The sequence below is a fragment of the Physcomitrium patens genome, chromosome 1 (genome assembly GCF_059467195.1).
Source record: "Physcomitrium patens ecotype Gransden chromosome 1, ASM5946719v1, whole genome shotgun sequence".
Lineage (NCBI taxonomy): Eukaryota > Viridiplantae > Streptophyta > Bryopsida > Funariales > Funariaceae > Physcomitrium > Physcomitrium patens.
This window is the reverse complement of record NC_143410.1, coordinates 9,177,421-9,196,288: the sequence shown is the minus strand read 5'-3', so window position 1 is coordinate 9,196,288 and position 18,868 is coordinate 9,177,421. Positions and strand designations below refer to the sequence as shown.

The window sequence follows — 18,868 nt, the reverse complement described above, 5'->3', positions numbered from 1 at the left end:
TTGGCTTTACAAACTTCTCTAAAAATTGCCAATTAAAAATCATGCAAATATTCTATTGTCTTCTAAGATAAAGACTTGGTCAATTGATTAAAACATTCTATTAAAAATAATATAGAAATATACTATGACAATAAAGATTCAATCAAAAGTTGTACAAAATTTAATTTTTCATACTAGGACAAAATATGTTAGAAATTCAATACACTTTTATTTAGAAGAAATTAATTAGAAAAAAAAAATTAATAATATTACTATAAATAAAAAATCAATAGATATTCTTATTAAACCATTACAAAGAATAAAATTTAAAATACATATAAAAGCTTTAGGACTTTAAAGTGTATTTTTATTAAATAGTAGAAAAAAAAATGGTTTTTGATTCTTACCTCCTGAATTAATAAGCATCTAATGATGGTAGAAGCTACCTTAAATACATCAAATTTTACAAACATCTATCTTGCAAAGTATTAGTTGAATGATTGCTATTTTAATTTATCAACTTAAATAATTTTACCTACACATTTATTTTTCTTAGTCTATATCCAAAATATGTATCCACATAACCATCAATAAGTAGTTTTAATCTTAGCAATTAACAAACCTTGCTTGAAAAATTTATTCTAAACTCACCTCTTACAACCAAATATATTGTTTTATATCATTGTTATATTTTCTATTTGAATTATTTTTATAGAAACTAATAAATATTAGATTAATTATTTGAAAATCACCTCCACCAAATGCAATAAGAAATTAAACTGAAAATACCAACTCTTACATTTAAAAGAGGTGTACTATAATAAATAATAGAAAAACATTGTAGCAATAGTTTAACAATTACAAGAATGGATTTCTTCGTTGAGGGGTAGAAATTTATTTGGATCTTAAAGTCCTTTTCCTATACCTTACCTTTGATATTGGACTACAACAATATTAATACTATTTGCTAAATTCTTAGATTTTGATTGATGAATCTATTCTTAAGTGCTATCTTACATTAAATTCGAAGTGAATCTAAGAATTTTACGGAAGAGAGCTCTATAAAGATGAGTCTCTTAATTACAAAGTAAAGAACTTCAAGGATTCAAAGTTTGATATTTCTACCAAGTGCAAGAATTCCAAATACAAAGCTTTTAAGCTCAAATATAAGAATGATGATATTAGATCTATGACACATATGCAAGTCTCAAGAAAAATGATGTTTGATATTATTAAGAAAATTTATGCTAATATACTAAGAATAAATAAATTTTCAATAGCCAATGAATTACTTTTAAAAAAAAACATGAATCATTGTCTCATCATAAATGTAAAACTAAGTTTTATTATAAAAATAAATTAGAATGTCACCGTAAAAGCAAATTAAAGTCTCACTATAAGAAGAAACATAGTATAAAGATATTGGATGAGGAAGTAAAAGATGCATTGCATGCCACATAAGTCTAATCAATTGATATTATAGAGAAGACAAGTAATAAAGTAAAGGAGATAAATGATGCATTAACTAATAAGGAAAAAAAAAAACAAAAAACAAAACCACTAATAAGACACATTAAATCAAGAATGTTATAGCAAAAAAAATCTAAAAAATTATGAATAATTTAGGAAATGCTAATGACATTGTTGTTATGTTATATAAAAACTAACTTAAAAATGCTTTAAGCATCTAAGTGTGGAAGATAAAGTGTATTTTCAACAAACAAAGAATCTAAAAATCTTAATAATTTTTGAAAAAAATTCTTAATTAGACCTTAATAATTATAGCCAAACCTTAATCAAATCTTAATGAATCTTTAAAAAATCCTCAAAGAATCATTAATTAATTCATTAAATCATCAAAAAAATTATAAAGATCTTCAAAAACAATTCTAAAGTAATAATTAAGAAATCTTTAAAAAATCCTTAAAAAAAATTCTAAAGAAGTTATAAAAGAATTACAAAGAATTTTTTTTAAAATATATAAAGAAGTTATTAAAACAAATCCTAAAGAATTCCTAATTAAGTCCTAAAAATATTCCAATAAAATCGTATATAATTCCTAATAATTCTAATAAATTCTCAAAAAAATCCTAATATATTCCAAATAAATCTTCATTAAATTATAAACAAATATTAATAAAATCTAATAAAATTTTAAAACCTTAATAAAATCTTAATCAAAATTTAACTAACTTCAATCAATCCTATGAGAGTCTTAAAACCTCAAAAATTATTTATTAAATTATTGATCTTCTATTCATTATTGAATGATTTACTTGCATTAAAATTTAATAAAAAATTTGACAACTAAGTTCAAAACATATTTACAAAACAATCCTTTAATCCAACCACCAAACAACTTAAGATTAAAGGAATCTTTATTGACCCTTTAAATTCAATTTTAAGATTCCAATCTAGTTGAATTTTAATAATCTTTGATCTAACTATTAGATTGATTCTAAATTTATAAATAATTCAAAACAAGTAGATACTCAAGCCATCTAATTTGATACTATATTTTGAAATAAAATTTTCTATGTCATATTTTTTTTTCATTTCTTTTATCCATTAGCCATGTTATAACATAACACCATTAAAAACATAGCTTGAGATATTAAAAATAAAAAATAAAAAACAAGTCACCATTGATACCTCAACCTTTGCAATGACCTTCATCCTTAATAGCTTTTTATTGATGTTCTTTATATTGAGAATGTTTAGAAAGATACAAGAGTAATAGTAAGTCATACACACACACAAGAATAGTAATAAGTCATACACATACACAAGAATAGTAATAAGTCATACACACACACAAGAATAGTAATAAGTCATACACACAAGAGGGTTTCTAAGGAGAGAGAGCTTCACGCACACACAAATCTATTGATCTGGTTGTGTCTTGTATACAAGAAGAGAAAAGAGGAGAGGATAAATAGTACTTCTCCACTAGACTCTAAATATTGTAGCTATAGTAATTATTGTAGTCCACAGTAAATATTATAGAGAGCGCCAGCTACATTTAATGATCTCAACACTCCTCCTCGCTCATCATAATATTTACATAATATAAAATTTGTATAGAATTATGATCTATACTTTTCTGTGATCTTGCAAGATCAACAATTATTGCCTCATTAAAACCTTATCTAGAAAAATCTTATTTTATTTAAGAATAAAATCATAGATGAAAGAAAAAGAGTACAACATCATTTTCTTTAATTATTTAAAGAACTCATTAACTTTCTTACTCAAGAAAAGCAAGTCACTACATACCAATGCCATAAGTAAGTCGATAATGGTTGTTTAATTGGAGAGCTTTGGTGAAGAGATTAGCAAGGTTATTTGTAGATTCAATTTTTTTAATTATAAGTGCTTGATCAGTAATCAAGTCATGAGTATAACTAAAATACTTTGGATCAATATGCTTTGTCTTGTCGCCTTTAATGAAACCAACTTGCATTTGTGGAATACAAGCACTATTATCTTCATGCAAGATAGTTGGAGAATCATCATATAAAAATCCACATGTTGTTTGATTGAATTTATCAATTAATCGCAACCAAATATATTCTTGAGATGCTTCATGTAAGGTAATAATTTTTGCATGGTTGGATGAAGTTGCAGTTATTATTTGTTTCATTGATTTCCATGATATTGCAGCTCCATGTCTTAAAAATATATATCTTGTTTGAGATTTAGCTATTGCAATATCAGATTTATATCATGTATCACAATATCCAACCAATTTTGGATCTGTGGATTTTGTGTAGTATAATCCCAAGTCTTCAGTACCTTTTAAATAACGTAATAAATATTTGATGTCATTCTAATGTCATAGTGTTGGACGTGCACTATATTTTGTAAGAACACTAACTGCAAATGCAATATCTGGTCTTGAAGATGTAGCTAAATACAAAAGTACTCCAACCACTGTGAGGTATGGATATTGGTCTCTCAATATTTTCTCCTCCTCCTTGTATAGACGGTATGGATCATGACCATCACGACCACGTCCAACCATTGGTGTGGACAATAGATAAGCATCAATCATATTGAATCTTCACAAGATTCGTCTAATATATGTTAGTTAATAGAGAAAAATGCTACCATCTATTAGATACATAATCTGAAGATCAATGCAGAAAGTTATTTTTCCTAGCATTTTTATCTCAAATTCATGTATAAGTAGGTTTGTAGCTATAATACATGCAGATGTAGTACCCACTAGGTTAAGATCATCAACATATACAGCGATGATCACAAAATCAATTTTATCTCGTTTGATAAACAAACAAGGGATTAGTGGATTACTTATAAAATTATTTGTAATTAAATAATCTCGAAGACGCTGATACCACATTCATCCGGATTGTTTTAAATCATACAAGGCCTTACATAATTTAATACGATGATATTTTCTTGGAGCAGATTGATTTGGAGTTCCTATTTCTAAGCCAAGTGGAACTTTCATATAAATATTTACATCAAGAGAAGTATATAGATATGCAGTTATTACATCCATCAGATGCATCTCAAGGGTGGCATGAATTGTCATTCCAATAATATATCGAAATGTAATTGAATCCATGATTAGAGAATATGTGGATTTATAATCAATGCCAAATCGTTGAATAAATCCTTGAGCAATAAGACGAGTTTTATAGCGGATTATTTGGCCTTGAGTATCTCTCTTGAGTATTAATACCATTTTATATCCCACAGGGCGAGATGTAAGAGTGTCTACAATTGGACCAATGATTTTCTTCTTATGCAAAGAGGCATATTCTTCCTCAATAGCAGTTTTTTATTTTGACCAATCTGAGCAACGCATCACCTCTTCGATGGTTTGAGGTTCAAGATCGTCTTCCTCACAAGAAAAGGCTTCTATAATCATATATGAAAATGATTCATCTACTATAATAGATGGTCTGTCCCAATCGTCTATGCCAGAGAGAAACACGACTCTCTAAGATAGATGATGCAAAATTAAATATAATAGGAGGCTAAATCATAATTTGGTATAAACCATTTTCTGTAGCAAAAGCTTTTTCAATAACTTTATGGTTCTTTGCAAGAACCAAAACATCTTTTCTATTTAAAGTAGCGATCGAGAAGTGATAACCATTAGTACGTACATCTCGATAGCAGATCAGACTCCGAGGTGCTGAGGGTGCAAACATCGCATGTTTATATTTTATAATAGAATCCGCAGGTAATTTTACCATTGTTGTGCCCTCCTGGAAACAAAATGCATTTGTTCCAGCCATGGTCATCATATTTTTAGTTTGCCAAGTTGAAGATTTTTTAATAAAAAATCATCTATCTCGTAAGATAGTACATATTTTTGTAGAATCAATGAGCACATCATTTGATTCATCATTAGAGGTTCTATCATTCATATAAGCCTCTAAGTCATCAACACCAATTGAATCCATGGACGCATCCATGGTATGAACTTCACGAGCCTCAACTCGTAATTTCTTATTTTCTTGGAATATTTTAATAAAATATTGTAAAGTATGGCATACATGTACTAAATGTCCAATCATTCCGTACTTATGACAAGAACACATCTTTGATTTTTTTTTCTATTATAATTAATAGTAGAACATTTATTCTTTCCATATGAGTAGAAATGGTCTTGACTATGACTACCTTGATACTTATGAGTATGTTTTCCATGTTTATATAATTTTTTTTTAGACTTTGAAATATTAAGTGCATGAGATTCTGGAACTGTAGTTCCAATAGGACAAGCTTCTGCATTGTGCAAGAGTAGCTCATTTTTCTTCTTTACAAGAAGTAGATAGGACATGAGATCAGAATGACTCTGAAATTTCCTATTCTTGTATTGTTGTGCAAGCACAGTAGATGCAAGAGGAAATGTAGAGAGAGTTTTCTCAATCATTACTTCTTCAGAAATGCTTTGTCCACATAATCGTAGTTGTGAGATAATACTATACATTTCACTATTGAAAGCATTTAAATTTGGAAAATCCAAGATACGTAAATGTATCCAACTATGACGTGCACGTGGAAGAAAAATGGTCTTTTGATGATCAAACTTAGATTTAAGATTCTTCTAAAGTTCTGCAAGGTCTTTCATTTCCAAATATTGATGTTGTAATATAGGTACAAGATGACAACGAAGGAGAAGAAGTGCTTTCCAATGAATAGCAGGAGATATAGAAATACTTGTTGTAGGAGATTCTTCAAACATAAAGGCATCCGAGAGTTGTTCTGCAAATAAATTTGCTTTTGTCATTTTTACCCATAATAGATAATTGTTTCCATCCACAATCAATGGTGGAAATAAAAGAGCTTGAAAATGTTGGGATGTACTGGTAATAGTTAGAACCATAGTAGAAGCAGTTGAAGTACTTATTATAAATAAATCTATAAAGAAAATACAAGATCAAGTAGAAAAGTTGAGTAAAACGTACCTTAAAATATAAAGTCAAATAAAATGATAAACTTGAACTTGAAAAAATAAAAATATATAATTTTTCTTTTTTTTTTAAGGAGATTGTAGATTAAGGCAGCAGAACAGCAATAAGATGGCACAGCAAGCAGTTGCAAGGCAGCAGGGTGGCAGCAGCGGGTGGCAGTGGCGGACAGTAGCGGATAGCGGCGACGGACAGCTACGACGGCGGTGGCAGCGGCGGTGGCAGGCATTAGCACCAACGGCGACAGGATGGTAGCGACAAATTCGATGGCACTTTGATGGCAGGCGCAGGGCGTAGCAGGGAGCAGGGAGCAAGCAAAGGGTGGAGTTGGGCTGGATTCAGAGCAAGCAAGGCAGGGAGTGGAACAAGTGCTCTAAGCAAGCAGCTAATGTGTGAGAGGCCAGCAAGAAGAACAAGATCATGATGCAGACACTGAGTAAGGGTAGCAACAGGTTTGAAGAATCAAAGACTAGAGCAAAAAATTATGATAGTGTGTAAAAGAAAATCGTGCTGATAATGTGTTGAGAATGTTTAGAAAGATACAAGAGTAATAGTAAGTCATACACACACACAAGAGTAGTAGTAAGTCATACACACAAGAGGGTTTGTAAAGAGGGGGAGCTTCACACACACACAAATCTATTGATCTGGTTGTGTCTCGTATACAAGAAGAGAAAAGAGGAGAAGATAAATAGTACTTCTCCACTAGACTCTAAATACTGTAGTTAGAATAATTACTATAGTCTATAGTAAATATTATAGAGAGCGTCGGCTACATTTAATGATCTCAATACTTTATAAACATCTACATGTCAAAGATGTTTTCTAATATCTTAACGTCATAGAACTGCCAGAGCCATAGTCTTAACCTTCAGCATATACAATCCTCTAAGTACAACACTTTACAATCAAATTATATATAAAAACACAATGGTAATTCACAATGAGATGAGAAATTTGAGAAGGAGCTAAAACTATATATTGACATCAAATCTAGTCTAAAAAGAAGTGTAGACATGAACATTTGTTAGGATTTCCTTCTTACTCATCTATTAGGATTACAATAGTTAGAATTTCATCTTTCATTTAACAAATGGATTAGGCAAGCTAGTATGGTTATATATTCATCTTAAATAGAATTATAATAAATAATACATATTGTGTATTTTAATATATATATAAAAAAAAAATTAGTATATTGAAGTTAGCATTATATTTTTATACTAAAATAGTTAAGATATAAGAATATTTTCAAACTATGGGCATAATTTAGAAGCTTGACTATTCATAATGATAAAATAAAATATTAAGTGGCTGTATTCAACAAAAAAAGAGTAAAAATGATGAATTCATATATCTTTTTTGTCTAAGTTAATAAGATAATTTAACCCACAATTGTAATTTTTTTTAAAAAAATATTATAATTATTTTAGATAAATTATTACATTAAAAATAAGGATTTAGATGCTTTAAATTTGAAATATATTTAGAATTATGGATATAGAGTTATTAGCTTACAATTAGTTAAAAAATTTCATAATTTAAGATTGGTTTTAATAGGACTTGCAACAATTTTTTTTACATTTAAAATTATATATTTATGCTTTTTGGTTTGTTAAATATTAAAAATTAAGATTTAACATTTGTTGTCTTTAATTTTTATTAGGGTTTTATTAATCTCACAATGTAAAATCTATTGTCTTAAGAATTTCTTAAGATTTTTTTAGGTCTAGAGTTCATTATATATTGTCTTTAGAATTTATTTTGGTTTCTTCAAAATTATGATTTAAAGTATATTGTATTTAGATTTTATTGAATTTTTTTGCAATAAAATTAGATTTATTGGACTTTCTATAAGATCAAAATTTATTGATGTTTATTTGTAGGATTTGATAGAACTTAGGTTTAGAAGTTTTTGCATATATATATATATATATATATATATATATATACATATGATTTTATTGTATGATTTTAATTCTGAAAGTCTCAAAAATAATTAAATTGTTTTCCAAAAGCATCATATTTTTAATGATAAATATATAATTCATTTATACATCATTTAAATTTCTTGAAAATAATATGAGATAAGAAAACCAAGTATGAGGAAGCTCTATAACGAAGCTCTATAATGAAGCTTTATTATAGGTATAAAAATATATTAAATAATAATAATAATAATAATAGAAAAAAATACGAATTACAAAATCATAAATTATATTTTAAATTAGAAGTGCTCTTCAACATAGAACATTGTGACAAGTAGACGTTGTTTTTCTTGTTCTCCTTCTTTTACAAATATTCGAAGCGCTCTTCACATAAGTGTTCTTATTTATTTATGATCAACAATTGCACCTCGATCGGAGATCGTCCCAATATCAGGTTTGAGAAGGATGGCTTAGGATACGTTGCTCCATGTTGCTGCGATGGTCCATGATCTGGAACCATTCACTAATATCGCCAGTCCCACGTTCAGTCATCCTAAAATAAATAATCAGTATTTCTCTCCTTCCTCTAAACTAATTCTCGTAAATACGTGGGCTAAGAAATTATGTCCAGGTGGTCCTATCATGTACTTCAGGTGTTATCGAATTTAAAAATTCGTTCACATTCAAGTGTTGATAAATGGCACTGCTTTGAATCATGGAACTGGAAGTCCCCATCGACTACACATAGCAGTGCACTTTCTCTATGGGCTATAACCTACAAATAATGCAATTTTACGAAGTATGGGTTGCCTGATTGATCATTCGGTGTTCGAATGCCATGACATCATCCACAAGGCTCTTAAGAGCGTCATCGAACTGGTGAGTAACGTTGTTGAAGCTTGTGACGTTAACATCAGGGTCTAGCAAATCCACACAGATCTCACCTTCTGCCTTGCCAATAGCACCATGGAAATGATAGTATTGCAGAAGCTCTCCTTCCCATTTTGTCACGTGATGAGTTTGATTGGCTCCTGGCGGCATGCTCATGGCCATAGGCTCGTGCGGCCCCGTCGCCAAACAGGAGTCTGATAGAACGAAGTTTTTGCGATCGGGGTATTCCCCAACATCAGTTTTTCTATACACCATCTTGCTAATTCCCCATTCATTGCTGCAAAAACAAGTCATAGGATGCTTAAAAACAGCGGAAGCATACAGAATTAACTTCTTTAACATCGTTAGGCTTGTGGAATTCAAGAAGAAAAGGAGTTCCTATGGATTATCACCTGTTTGGTTGTGAACCACGAAGACAATGAGAGTAATCCATGGACATCTGCTTAATTGACACGCGTTGCAGACGCTTCCCCCAGAAATTTTCTGTCTCGATCCTCTTAATGACCTCGTTCAAGTTGGATCCTGCTGGTCTGTGTATGTACTCATCGACGTCGAAGAACCAGGTCCACTTTGCCATTGACTTCGCTCTAAACAGGCAGTCATTTAGAATGACGAACTGGTTGTGATAGTGGGAGTTGAATCTTGCTTCCTGTCGGATATTCATTATTATCACAACCCCTAGTTTCACCCAAGGCTGCAGCACAGCGCGAACTTGTTCATCGAATCCTCCGGCATCGTAGAGGTAAAAGTGAGTTCGTTCACCGAAAAACCAGACATGATACGCAATCCATTCACGGATCCTCTGCGCGTTGATCGAACCGTAAATCGGAGCCCCACAGTAGACATGGTCGTACTGATAAGGCTCCTGGTAAAGAGAGGCGTTGAACTCGCCCGCTCCTTCCTCCTTCGCTACGAAGTTCACATCTTCGAGGCCCGAGGCATCTTGCGTCCCGTGAGTAACCTGAATCTCGAGACGGCCTCCAGATCCATCGTTTCCTATGGGGGTGTCGAAGTTACAATAAACTGCAGTGCCAGTGTACTGCTTGCCGTAACTCACATGGGTTGGAACCGGCTGGAGAAATGTCCCATTAGTTTTGATCACTGGCGCGGCTTCCTTCGCAGGATGCCATGAGCAGAAGAAGGCGGGATTAGAGTACAGGAATAATGCTTTGGGCCCAAGGCCAATCGTAGCGAAAGACTTCGGTGCCACGCGGTATGTTGAAAAGTGTACAAAGAGGAATGTGGCAGTGCCCATTGGCAAAAACCGTCGAGGTAAGCCATAGCTCGAATCATTCAGTTTCTCAGCAGCCCTGTCTGCCACTATAGACGGAAGCTGCCATTCCTTGACTACCTTGGGTTCACTATACTTCGCTTGGGAACCTTGTATCGATCCAAATCCTAGATAATTGTCCTGCGGGGATTTGAATCGGAGTAGAATCACTGCGAAGCTCAGCAGTAAACAGACGGACACCAGTAAACGAATCCCAAATACTTTCTCAAATACTTTCTCTCTATCAGAACCTCCTATACGCTTCGCCATCACTCCGATTTCTGCACATTAAATATCTCACATAGACGCGAATCACAAACAGCGACATTGGACGCCATGCAAAATTCACTGTATCTTACAAACTGTTTTCGCTTTTGTGACCAGGGGCAGATATGCAACCGTTAGTATAATCACAGCTGCCCAAACATTTCATGCACAGCGAAAGCTAGTACAGAAGAAGTAACAAACCTTTGCAGATGCTGCATGCAACTTATCCGAAATAGATGGGAATCCTTTGCAAGAGCGGTACTCCAGAAAGCCTGCGATTGTCAACCTCGCAAACCAGCAAGGAAATATCAAAGCTTGGCCGAGACAAGCGGTACACCTGTTAATGATTGCTATCAATCAGTAAGTCTCCAGAGTGCTCGGCATTCACAAATGAATCATAGATTCGTGAAGTCGACTTCGAGTTGTTACAACCAGTTGCAGTAACCCCGTATCAGCATACTTGCCGATGCAAACGATGCAATCAGGGACATCCAATTCATCGCCGAATACAGAGGGAGAACGCCGTGTTTCTCCTCAAGTCAGCCCCACAATCTGGACATGATTTCGACTCACCAGACCTGCTATTGAGATCCAAACGCCAAGAAGGTTCAGGATGTCAGGGAGGTGAAAACAAACTTGCAATGTACTCATGCACAAAATTAAAGAGAGAGTTTTCCAAGAGATAAACCCTGAGGTTGTTACTCTGAAAGTTATTTCAGAATCATCAATTTGGTGGCAAAAAAATACCAAGCAATATTAACGTGGTAACCTTAGATAGTGATTGTGTTCGGCAAATAGCCATGTCATTTCAACATCCACCTTCACAGTTCTTATGTGGAACTTCACTCCCGGTTTAAAATCCATGGAGTAATTCTTTACTTCGCAACGATTCGCAAGCTGATACTTTTCCAGCTATGAATTAGATTGGGTGTCCACGTGTAAGGACCCACGAGAAAACCTAAACATGACAACCTCATTTGCTCAAGTCTAACCTAACTCGATTGGATGGCTTCTCGTCACGCATCGGGGGGATGATCGCTTCAACTGGTGGACGTCACTTTCTTCACTACAATTAGAACTTTGGCGGAATAAGTCAGTCGTTTTGTCGTTTTCCTTGCGAATCGATAACCGAATATAGCACTTCTTCTCTTGCTTCACTTTTTGTAGGCTGTAACTCGACTGTGAATGAAACTAACAAGAGGCACCGTGGCTACGCGTGTATCGGGTGCCCATTATTAGACATTTTCAGCAATAACCCACGCAGATCAAGCCACGAATACTGCGAGCCACCATTTTCTGAGAGGGAGTTCCTTTACGCAGGTTCATGTGCTGAACAAGTATTTTGTACACTGCATGGTAATTTGAAATATCTGGCCTGTGTTTTCGGCGGTCAATATCAAAACCCACATTAGGGTGGAAACTGCGTGCAAATTGGTCATAGTGAAGAGAAATTCCTGGACCCACCTTGTCGATAGAATGTTTGAAAACTGCTGAGAAACTGAATAAGACATGCAAAATGGAATTTTTTAAAAGTAAGATCCTATGGGCCACAGAAATTTGTCCAGCGAGGGAGCATGAAGATTCCGCTTGCGCGGTCATGTTCATGATGTTAATGGTACCGCCATCCAAAACATTGTGCAATGCCCACCAAGCGGTGCATTGATAAGCGTGAGCTACGCGTGGCTTGCTGTCTGGCCGGATCGAAGCCTCCGCCTGATATCTCGACTCCCTCCGATTTCTCCCAATCTGTAGGGGCGAGCTCGCTCATTCTCACACACTCATCTGTACAACCACGATTCCGCTCCTTGGAATGCGCGGTCCTTATTCCTGATGATTGAAGTGCCTCTTCCCGGGAACCATCTAGAGTTGCCACCTATGATTTCAGAATGAGAACTCGAGGCCTTTTTGAGAAAATTGCTTGACGTTTGATCGTCGTCGCAAAGCCAGGAACTTCTGAGATTATAGTCGCTGACAAAACCGTGCTGAGGTTTTCAGTGGCCTTTTTCTCATCGTCCATAATCACCTCAAAATTACTCAGAACCGTAGCTTGGAGCAGAGTTGCTGCGAAATTCTCTCGAAGTTGTGACGCAACATAGCCGGTGTGGTAAAGCAATGCAACATTAAAATTGAAAAATAAAATAAAAATGATTTATTTATACCATGTGAATCATGCACTTCATAGGATGAGATTCTGAATTGAAAACTTTGCAAGAATATCCGTTGCATATAATGACAAAATAACAAAACACTATTTGTTTTAAGCCATTTGTAAGTTTGCATGAATGAAAGTGCACATGGAAAGAAAATCAATTCTTTAATTTCCTTAAAGATTGGTGCATGTGGTAAAGTAAATTAATAAATCTGAAAGTAGAATAAGTAACATTATAGAGGATATTACTTTAGGAAAGTTGCTATTGATTAAAGGGTTGGTTCTTGGTATGTAAGAAAGTCAAGAGATAAAGTAGATGAACGGACAAAGAATCTTAAGAGTATAAAGAATATACTAAAAATATATTTTTATAATAGATAAGATAGCAATGAATAGTTTCAATAGAATGTTGGATGGATTTATTCATTAAATGATGGAAGTTGTCTATTAAGGTAGCAACCACCACCTACAATTAATAGGTGTTGGAAATAAGAGATATCTTATTTCATACTCTCTTTATGAGAAACCTTATTAATGCTATATATCGGTGACTTAGAAGTTCTTTTTCTTTAATAGATTATGGATCCACTCACTTTTAATTGTAAGTTTTGAAGTTCTTTGAAGTCTTTCTTGTTGTAAAGAATAGATCTTATGGTAGTTGTGTCAGGGACAAGAACTCGATGAAAGCTAAAGAGTAAGTGAGACTTTTCTCAAAAAGAAATAGGACAAAATAGAAATATGTATATTAAGAAAGAAACTGGAATGGCTATTGCCAAAATACAAGAAAACTAGAGACCCTTAAAACTAGACTAGAAGCAAGAAAGGAGTTGACAAGAGTGAAGAGGGCTTCACTCTTGCCTCTATATATACTATCTAACTAGAAGCCACGTGGCGATGTTCTATAAGACCTCCAATATATGTTGACTTTCTAGGCCACATGCCTTTGCTTGCAAGGCAAGTTTTCTATGGATGGACCACGTAGTTAGCTTGTTCTTTAAGCTTCCAACATGTGTGGCACATGGCTAACTTGTTGACCAAGTTTCTAACCTAAAAGTCAACTATAGACTCCTATAAAGTCAAAGCAGCGTCTATGAAGCTTCTAAGAAGCTTCTCTAGAAGATATTACACAATTAACATACTTTTACATACTTTTATCTATTCATATAGGTAATTATATGTATGTCCGTGACATTATCCCTCCTTCTAAGGACGAGTTCCACGAGGAGCGGTGATTATATATTGAGAAAATCTAATATGCGGCGAATTGTATTTGCTACATACTCTGATCTTTGTTCTCTTCGAAGATAGTTGATGGGTCCTCTTAGCCATCGATAGTGTCCCATTCCAGGGCGAGAAGACCACCCTGTTATTTGATCACTGTTGAAGCCTTCATAACTTCCTTCAAATAATACATTTGAAACACCATCAGGAGTCGTTCCTATCTCCAATAATATCACCAAACATCGAGAATCTCTTCCAAGGTCGTGATACCAAACGCGTTGTATCTCACCATCTATTCGAGGAAGAACATGTCGTTCTTGAGGGTCTTCATTTCGGTTGCGTCGTCTTGAAGGTTGTGACAATCGCAATGTCTCATCCGGTAAGTCAGCAAACGAAGGTTCTTGAGTTGAATCCGCTGGTTGTTGGCTCTCCATCTAATTAGCGTCACAAAATGCAAAGAAGTTACAAACAAGGATAGGAAATTGAATGTTATCTTGCCTCAATCTTGTCTCTTTTATAAGAGAGGTTTTCATCTTGGTTTTGATGGATGTCGTTGATAAAAAACTTTGACTTTAGCTGATGCATTTGCTAGATTCCTGGATGGCTCCCATGTGCGCTCACTAATATCATATCCGCACCAATGAACAAGATATTCCAGCTTATTTCGGCGCCGCCTTGAGTCTAATATCTCTTCCACCTCAAATTCTTCATTATTATCTACTTCTATAGGAGGCGGTGGCATTTGTCTTCTTCCTTGTATATCCACTGTCTTATATGGTTCAAGAAGAGACACGTGGAATACAGGATGGATCTTCATTGACTCCGGTAGATGTAACCGATATGCAACTGGGTTGATCTGTTCAGAAACAGAAAAGGGGCCAAGCCTACGATAGTCCAACTTGTCACAAGGTCGAGTAGTCTTGATATTGCGACGAAGTAGCCATACCTTATCACCCACGTTGAGTTGTGGTTGCTCTTTACGATATACATCTGCATTTATCTTTTGTCGTTCTTGAGCTTTCTTCAACTGCGCCTTCATTATTGCATGTAACTCTGACAACCGATTTGCCATATCTTCTGCTGCAGGATTATCAACTTTTGAAAAATCAAAAGTATCAAGTCGTGGATGATAGCCATAATTGGCAAAGAAAGGTGTTTGTTGCGTGGAGGAATGTACCGTATTATTATAAGCAAACTCTGCCAATGGCAGAAGGTTTGTCCAATCATCTTGTTGGTAGTTGATGGTACACCTTAAATACTGTTCCAAGACTTGGTTTACGCGCTCTGTTTGTCCATCAGTTTGAGGATGGAAAGCTGAAGATAGCTTTATGTCCACTTTTAAAATCTTGAAAAGAGTCCTCCAAAATCTCGACACAAATTGAGTTCCCCTATCCGATATGATATCTTTAGGTAATCCATGATAGCGATAGATATTATCAATGAAAAGCTTAGCTGTTTCTTCACCTGTGATAGATTTTGTACATGGCATAAAATGTGCCATCTTGGTGAAACGATCTACTATCACAAATATAGAATCATAAGATCTTGAGTTTGGAAGATCTGTGATGAAATCCATAGAAACAGAAGACCATGGTTGTTTTGGTATAGGTAATGGCTGAAGAAGTCCGTAAGGTCGATGTCGAGGAATAATTGATCTTGAACAAATATCACATGATTGTACAAAGTCTTTGACTGACTTCCACATTTGTGGCCACCAAAAATCTCTTGATATGAGTTCCAGAGTCTTATTATATCCAAAGTGCCCTGCTGCTGGAAAGTCATGACGTGCTTGAAGAACACGCAAACGTGCTTTTCCTTCTGGAACATATAGGCGTCCTTCAAAATATAATAGATTATTCTTGAACTCAAACTTAGAAGAATCATGAGACTTGAAAGAATTATTCTCGATATCATGAACAAGAGGGTCTGAGGACATACTGGACTGGATTTGCTTGAGAAAAGTTGAATCAACAGTCAATGTTGATTTCACTGCTCGGAGATGAAATTGCTCCGGTTTCAAGAGGACCGTTCTTTGTTGCTCAAAAGCTGCATCTCCTTCTTTTGGTGCAAAATAAGAACGTCTAGACAGGGCATCGGACAAACCTTGTTGTTTTCCTGGCCGATAAGTGATAATGAAGTCGAATCTTGATAAAGACATACTCCAACGAGCTTGACGACGATTCAACACGCGTGTTGACATGAAATACTCGAGGTTCTTGTGATCTGTATACACAGTGACTGGACTAGAAGCACCTTCTAGATAATGACGCCATTCTTGAAAGGAATCCACGATTGTAAGAAGTTCTTTATCGTGGATCTCATAATTGATCTCGGCTGCTGAGAATTTTCTTGAATGAAAAGCTATCGGATGAAGTTTGTCATCTGTTCCCATTTGTGATAAAACTGCACCCAAGGCAAAATCCAATGCGTCTGTTTCCATAAAAAATGCCTTGGAAAAATCAACACGATATAAGACTGGTGCAGAGACAAACGATGTCTTCAAGGCTTCAAATGCTGCTTCCGCTTCTTGATTCCATTGGAATTTATCTTTACTAGTCAAGCGTGTAAGTGGAGCTGCAACTCGTGAGAAGTCTTTGATGAAGATCCGATAGTAATTGGCAAATCCCAAGAAACATTGGACATCTCTCACAGTCTTTGGAATCTTCTAATCCATGATTGTTTGGACTTTCTTAGAATCCATCATAAGACCATCATTTGAAATGATGTATCCTAAAAAGTCAACTTGAGTAGTGTGAAATACACACTTTTCCATCTTGGCGTACAATCCTGCATCTCTGAGTTTTTGTAATACTTGACGAACATGTATTTCATGTTCTTCAACATTCTTAGAATAAATCAGGATATCGTCTAGGTAGCAGACGACAAAATTGTCTAAGAATTCACGAAATACATCATTCATGAGATGTTGAAAAGCAGCTGGTGCATTCGTGAGTCCAAAAGGCATGACATTATATTCAAAATGCCCGTACCTGGTTCGAAACGCAGTCTTCCATTCATCTCCTTCTTTGATCCGTACTAGATTATATGCTCCTCTTAGATCTATTTTTGTATAGATCTTAGCTTGATTTAACTGGTCAAGGAGTCCTGATATCAAAGGTAATGGATACCTGTTCTTGATTGTGATCTTGTTGAGTCCTCGATAGTCAACACACATTCGTAAAGATCCATCTTTTTTCTTTACGAATAAAATTGGAGCTCCTGCTGGAGATTTTGAATGGCGTATGAAATTCTTTGCTAAATTCTCGTCAATATATGTCTTGAGTTCAGCCAACTCATCTTGCGATAAACTGTAAATTGGTCCAAATGGTGGCTGAGTTCCTTCCTTGAGATCGATTGAACAATCGTATGGGCGATGCTCAGGAAAAATATCTGCATTCTTTTTCTCAAAAACGTCTTGATAATCCTGATATTGACTTGGAATGCCACTTGAAGTCTTTACGCTTTCAGAAATAGGTGCAGCATAAATAGCAAAAGTTGATCCTTCTTTTGCTGCGTGTACAAATGCTTTTGCACCTATAGGTGTGAGTTTTACTATACTAGACTCATGGTTTTTTACTTGATTAATAGAACTGTTACTAATGCTCTGAGGAAAATCAAGTTTACGAGAAATCCAATCTATTCGAGGATTATACTTTTCTAACCATGATAAGCCTAAAATTACTGGATTAGAGGGAGATCTAATTATATTAAAAATTACGCAACTACTATGACCATTTATTACTACATCTACAGGAAGTGTTTCGTGAGTTACATCTCCAGAAGACAACGGACGACCATCTATGACTTCTACGTGTACAGGTTTAGTTTTTTGTATTAATGATATTCTATGACATCTAGCAAATTCTTCATCTAAAAAACAAGATGAGGCTCCTGAATCTACCAAGGCAGAGGCTTTGTAATTATTAGGTCCTAAACGCACATCTATTATAAAACAAAGAGATGGTTTTGAGGAGAGGATAGGACCTTTATTAGAAGTTGTACAAGATTCCAGCCGCACGGTCCCTATTGTAGCTGGACGTACTCGTTTTCTGACATACTGTCTTCTTTGACAGCCGTACTCCTCATTTTGTAGTTACGTCGCTTCTTTGGACAATGTTGAGCAGTGTGCTTAGGTTCTCCACAATATAAGCACAATCCTTCTTGTCGACGACGAGACTTTTCTTGCTCAGTAAGAGGTTTGAAACGTACCGCATCAATTTGCATATCCTCTACTTCCGAAGGTATGTGTTGAGGAGACGTCGGTGTTGCCATTGAATTGTAGTAACGTTGAGGCCCACTTGTGCGACTCTCGGATCGAAATTCAAAAAGTCGATTGTCGCACTTCACAGCAAAGTCAATTGCTTGACTCAATGTTTGAGGATCAGGTAAATTAAGCATCAATTTCTTTACCTCATATTGTAATCCGTAGAGAAATTGACTCACAAGTGCGGCATCATCCCACTTGATATCAGTTGCAAGTTGTCGAAATTGCGAAGCATATAATGTTACTGATCGATTGCCTTGTCGCAAAATACGGATCTTGTTGGTTGCAACACGAATTGCATCATGTTCTCCAAACATGGATCGAAACTCCGCCAAAAAAGCCTCTAGATTATCCAATATTGGATCTCGTCGTTCAAGAAAAGATGAAAACCATGACAATGCTGAACCTGAAAGAAGTGTACCAATGAATCTTACTTGTGACCCTGGAGTT

General features: G+C 34.9%; 1 protein-coding gene across 3 annotated transcripts; it reads right to left on the bottom strand.

Annotated features, from left to right (window-relative positions):
* Nucleotides 1-8,741: 8,741 nt before the first annotated feature.
* Nucleotides 8,742-11,556, bottom strand: LOC149989858 (galactan beta-1,4-galactosyltransferase GALS1-like). 3 transcript variants are annotated; one of them, XM_090249430.1, is made up of 3 exons: nucleotides 10,986-11,556; nucleotides 9,640-10,798; nucleotides 8,742-9,441 (listed from the first exon to the last, which is right to left on the bottom strand). In XM_090249430.1, the coding sequence occupies exons 2-3, from the start codon at nucleotides 10,785-10,787 to the stop codon at nucleotides 9,297-9,299; spliced, it is 1,293 nt and encodes a 430-aa protein (XP_090105556.1). In that variant the 5' UTR covers nucleotides 10,788-10,798; nucleotides 10,986-11,556; the 3' UTR covers nucleotides 8,742-9,296. The 3 variants fall into 3 exon arrangements, with proteins under 3 accessions (XP_090105556.1, XP_090105555.1, XP_090105560.1); XM_090249429.1 differs by having other exon boundaries at nucleotides 8,742-9,524; nucleotides 10,986-11,550; XM_090249434.1 differs by having other exon boundaries at nucleotides 8,742-9,524; nucleotides 9,640-10,658; nucleotides 10,986-11,548.
* Nucleotides 11,557-18,868: the final 7,312 nt, after the last annotated feature.

Coding starts and splice junctions, on each gene's coding strand:
- LOC149989858 (XM_090249429.1), bottom strand. CDS start 10,787: ATGGCGAAGCGTATAGGAGGTTCTGATAGAGAGAAAGTATTTGAGAAA. Junction 9,525..9,639: donor CGTGGTTCACAACCAAACAG/GTGATAATCCAT, acceptor TTGTTTTTGCAG/CAATGAATGGGGAATTAGCA.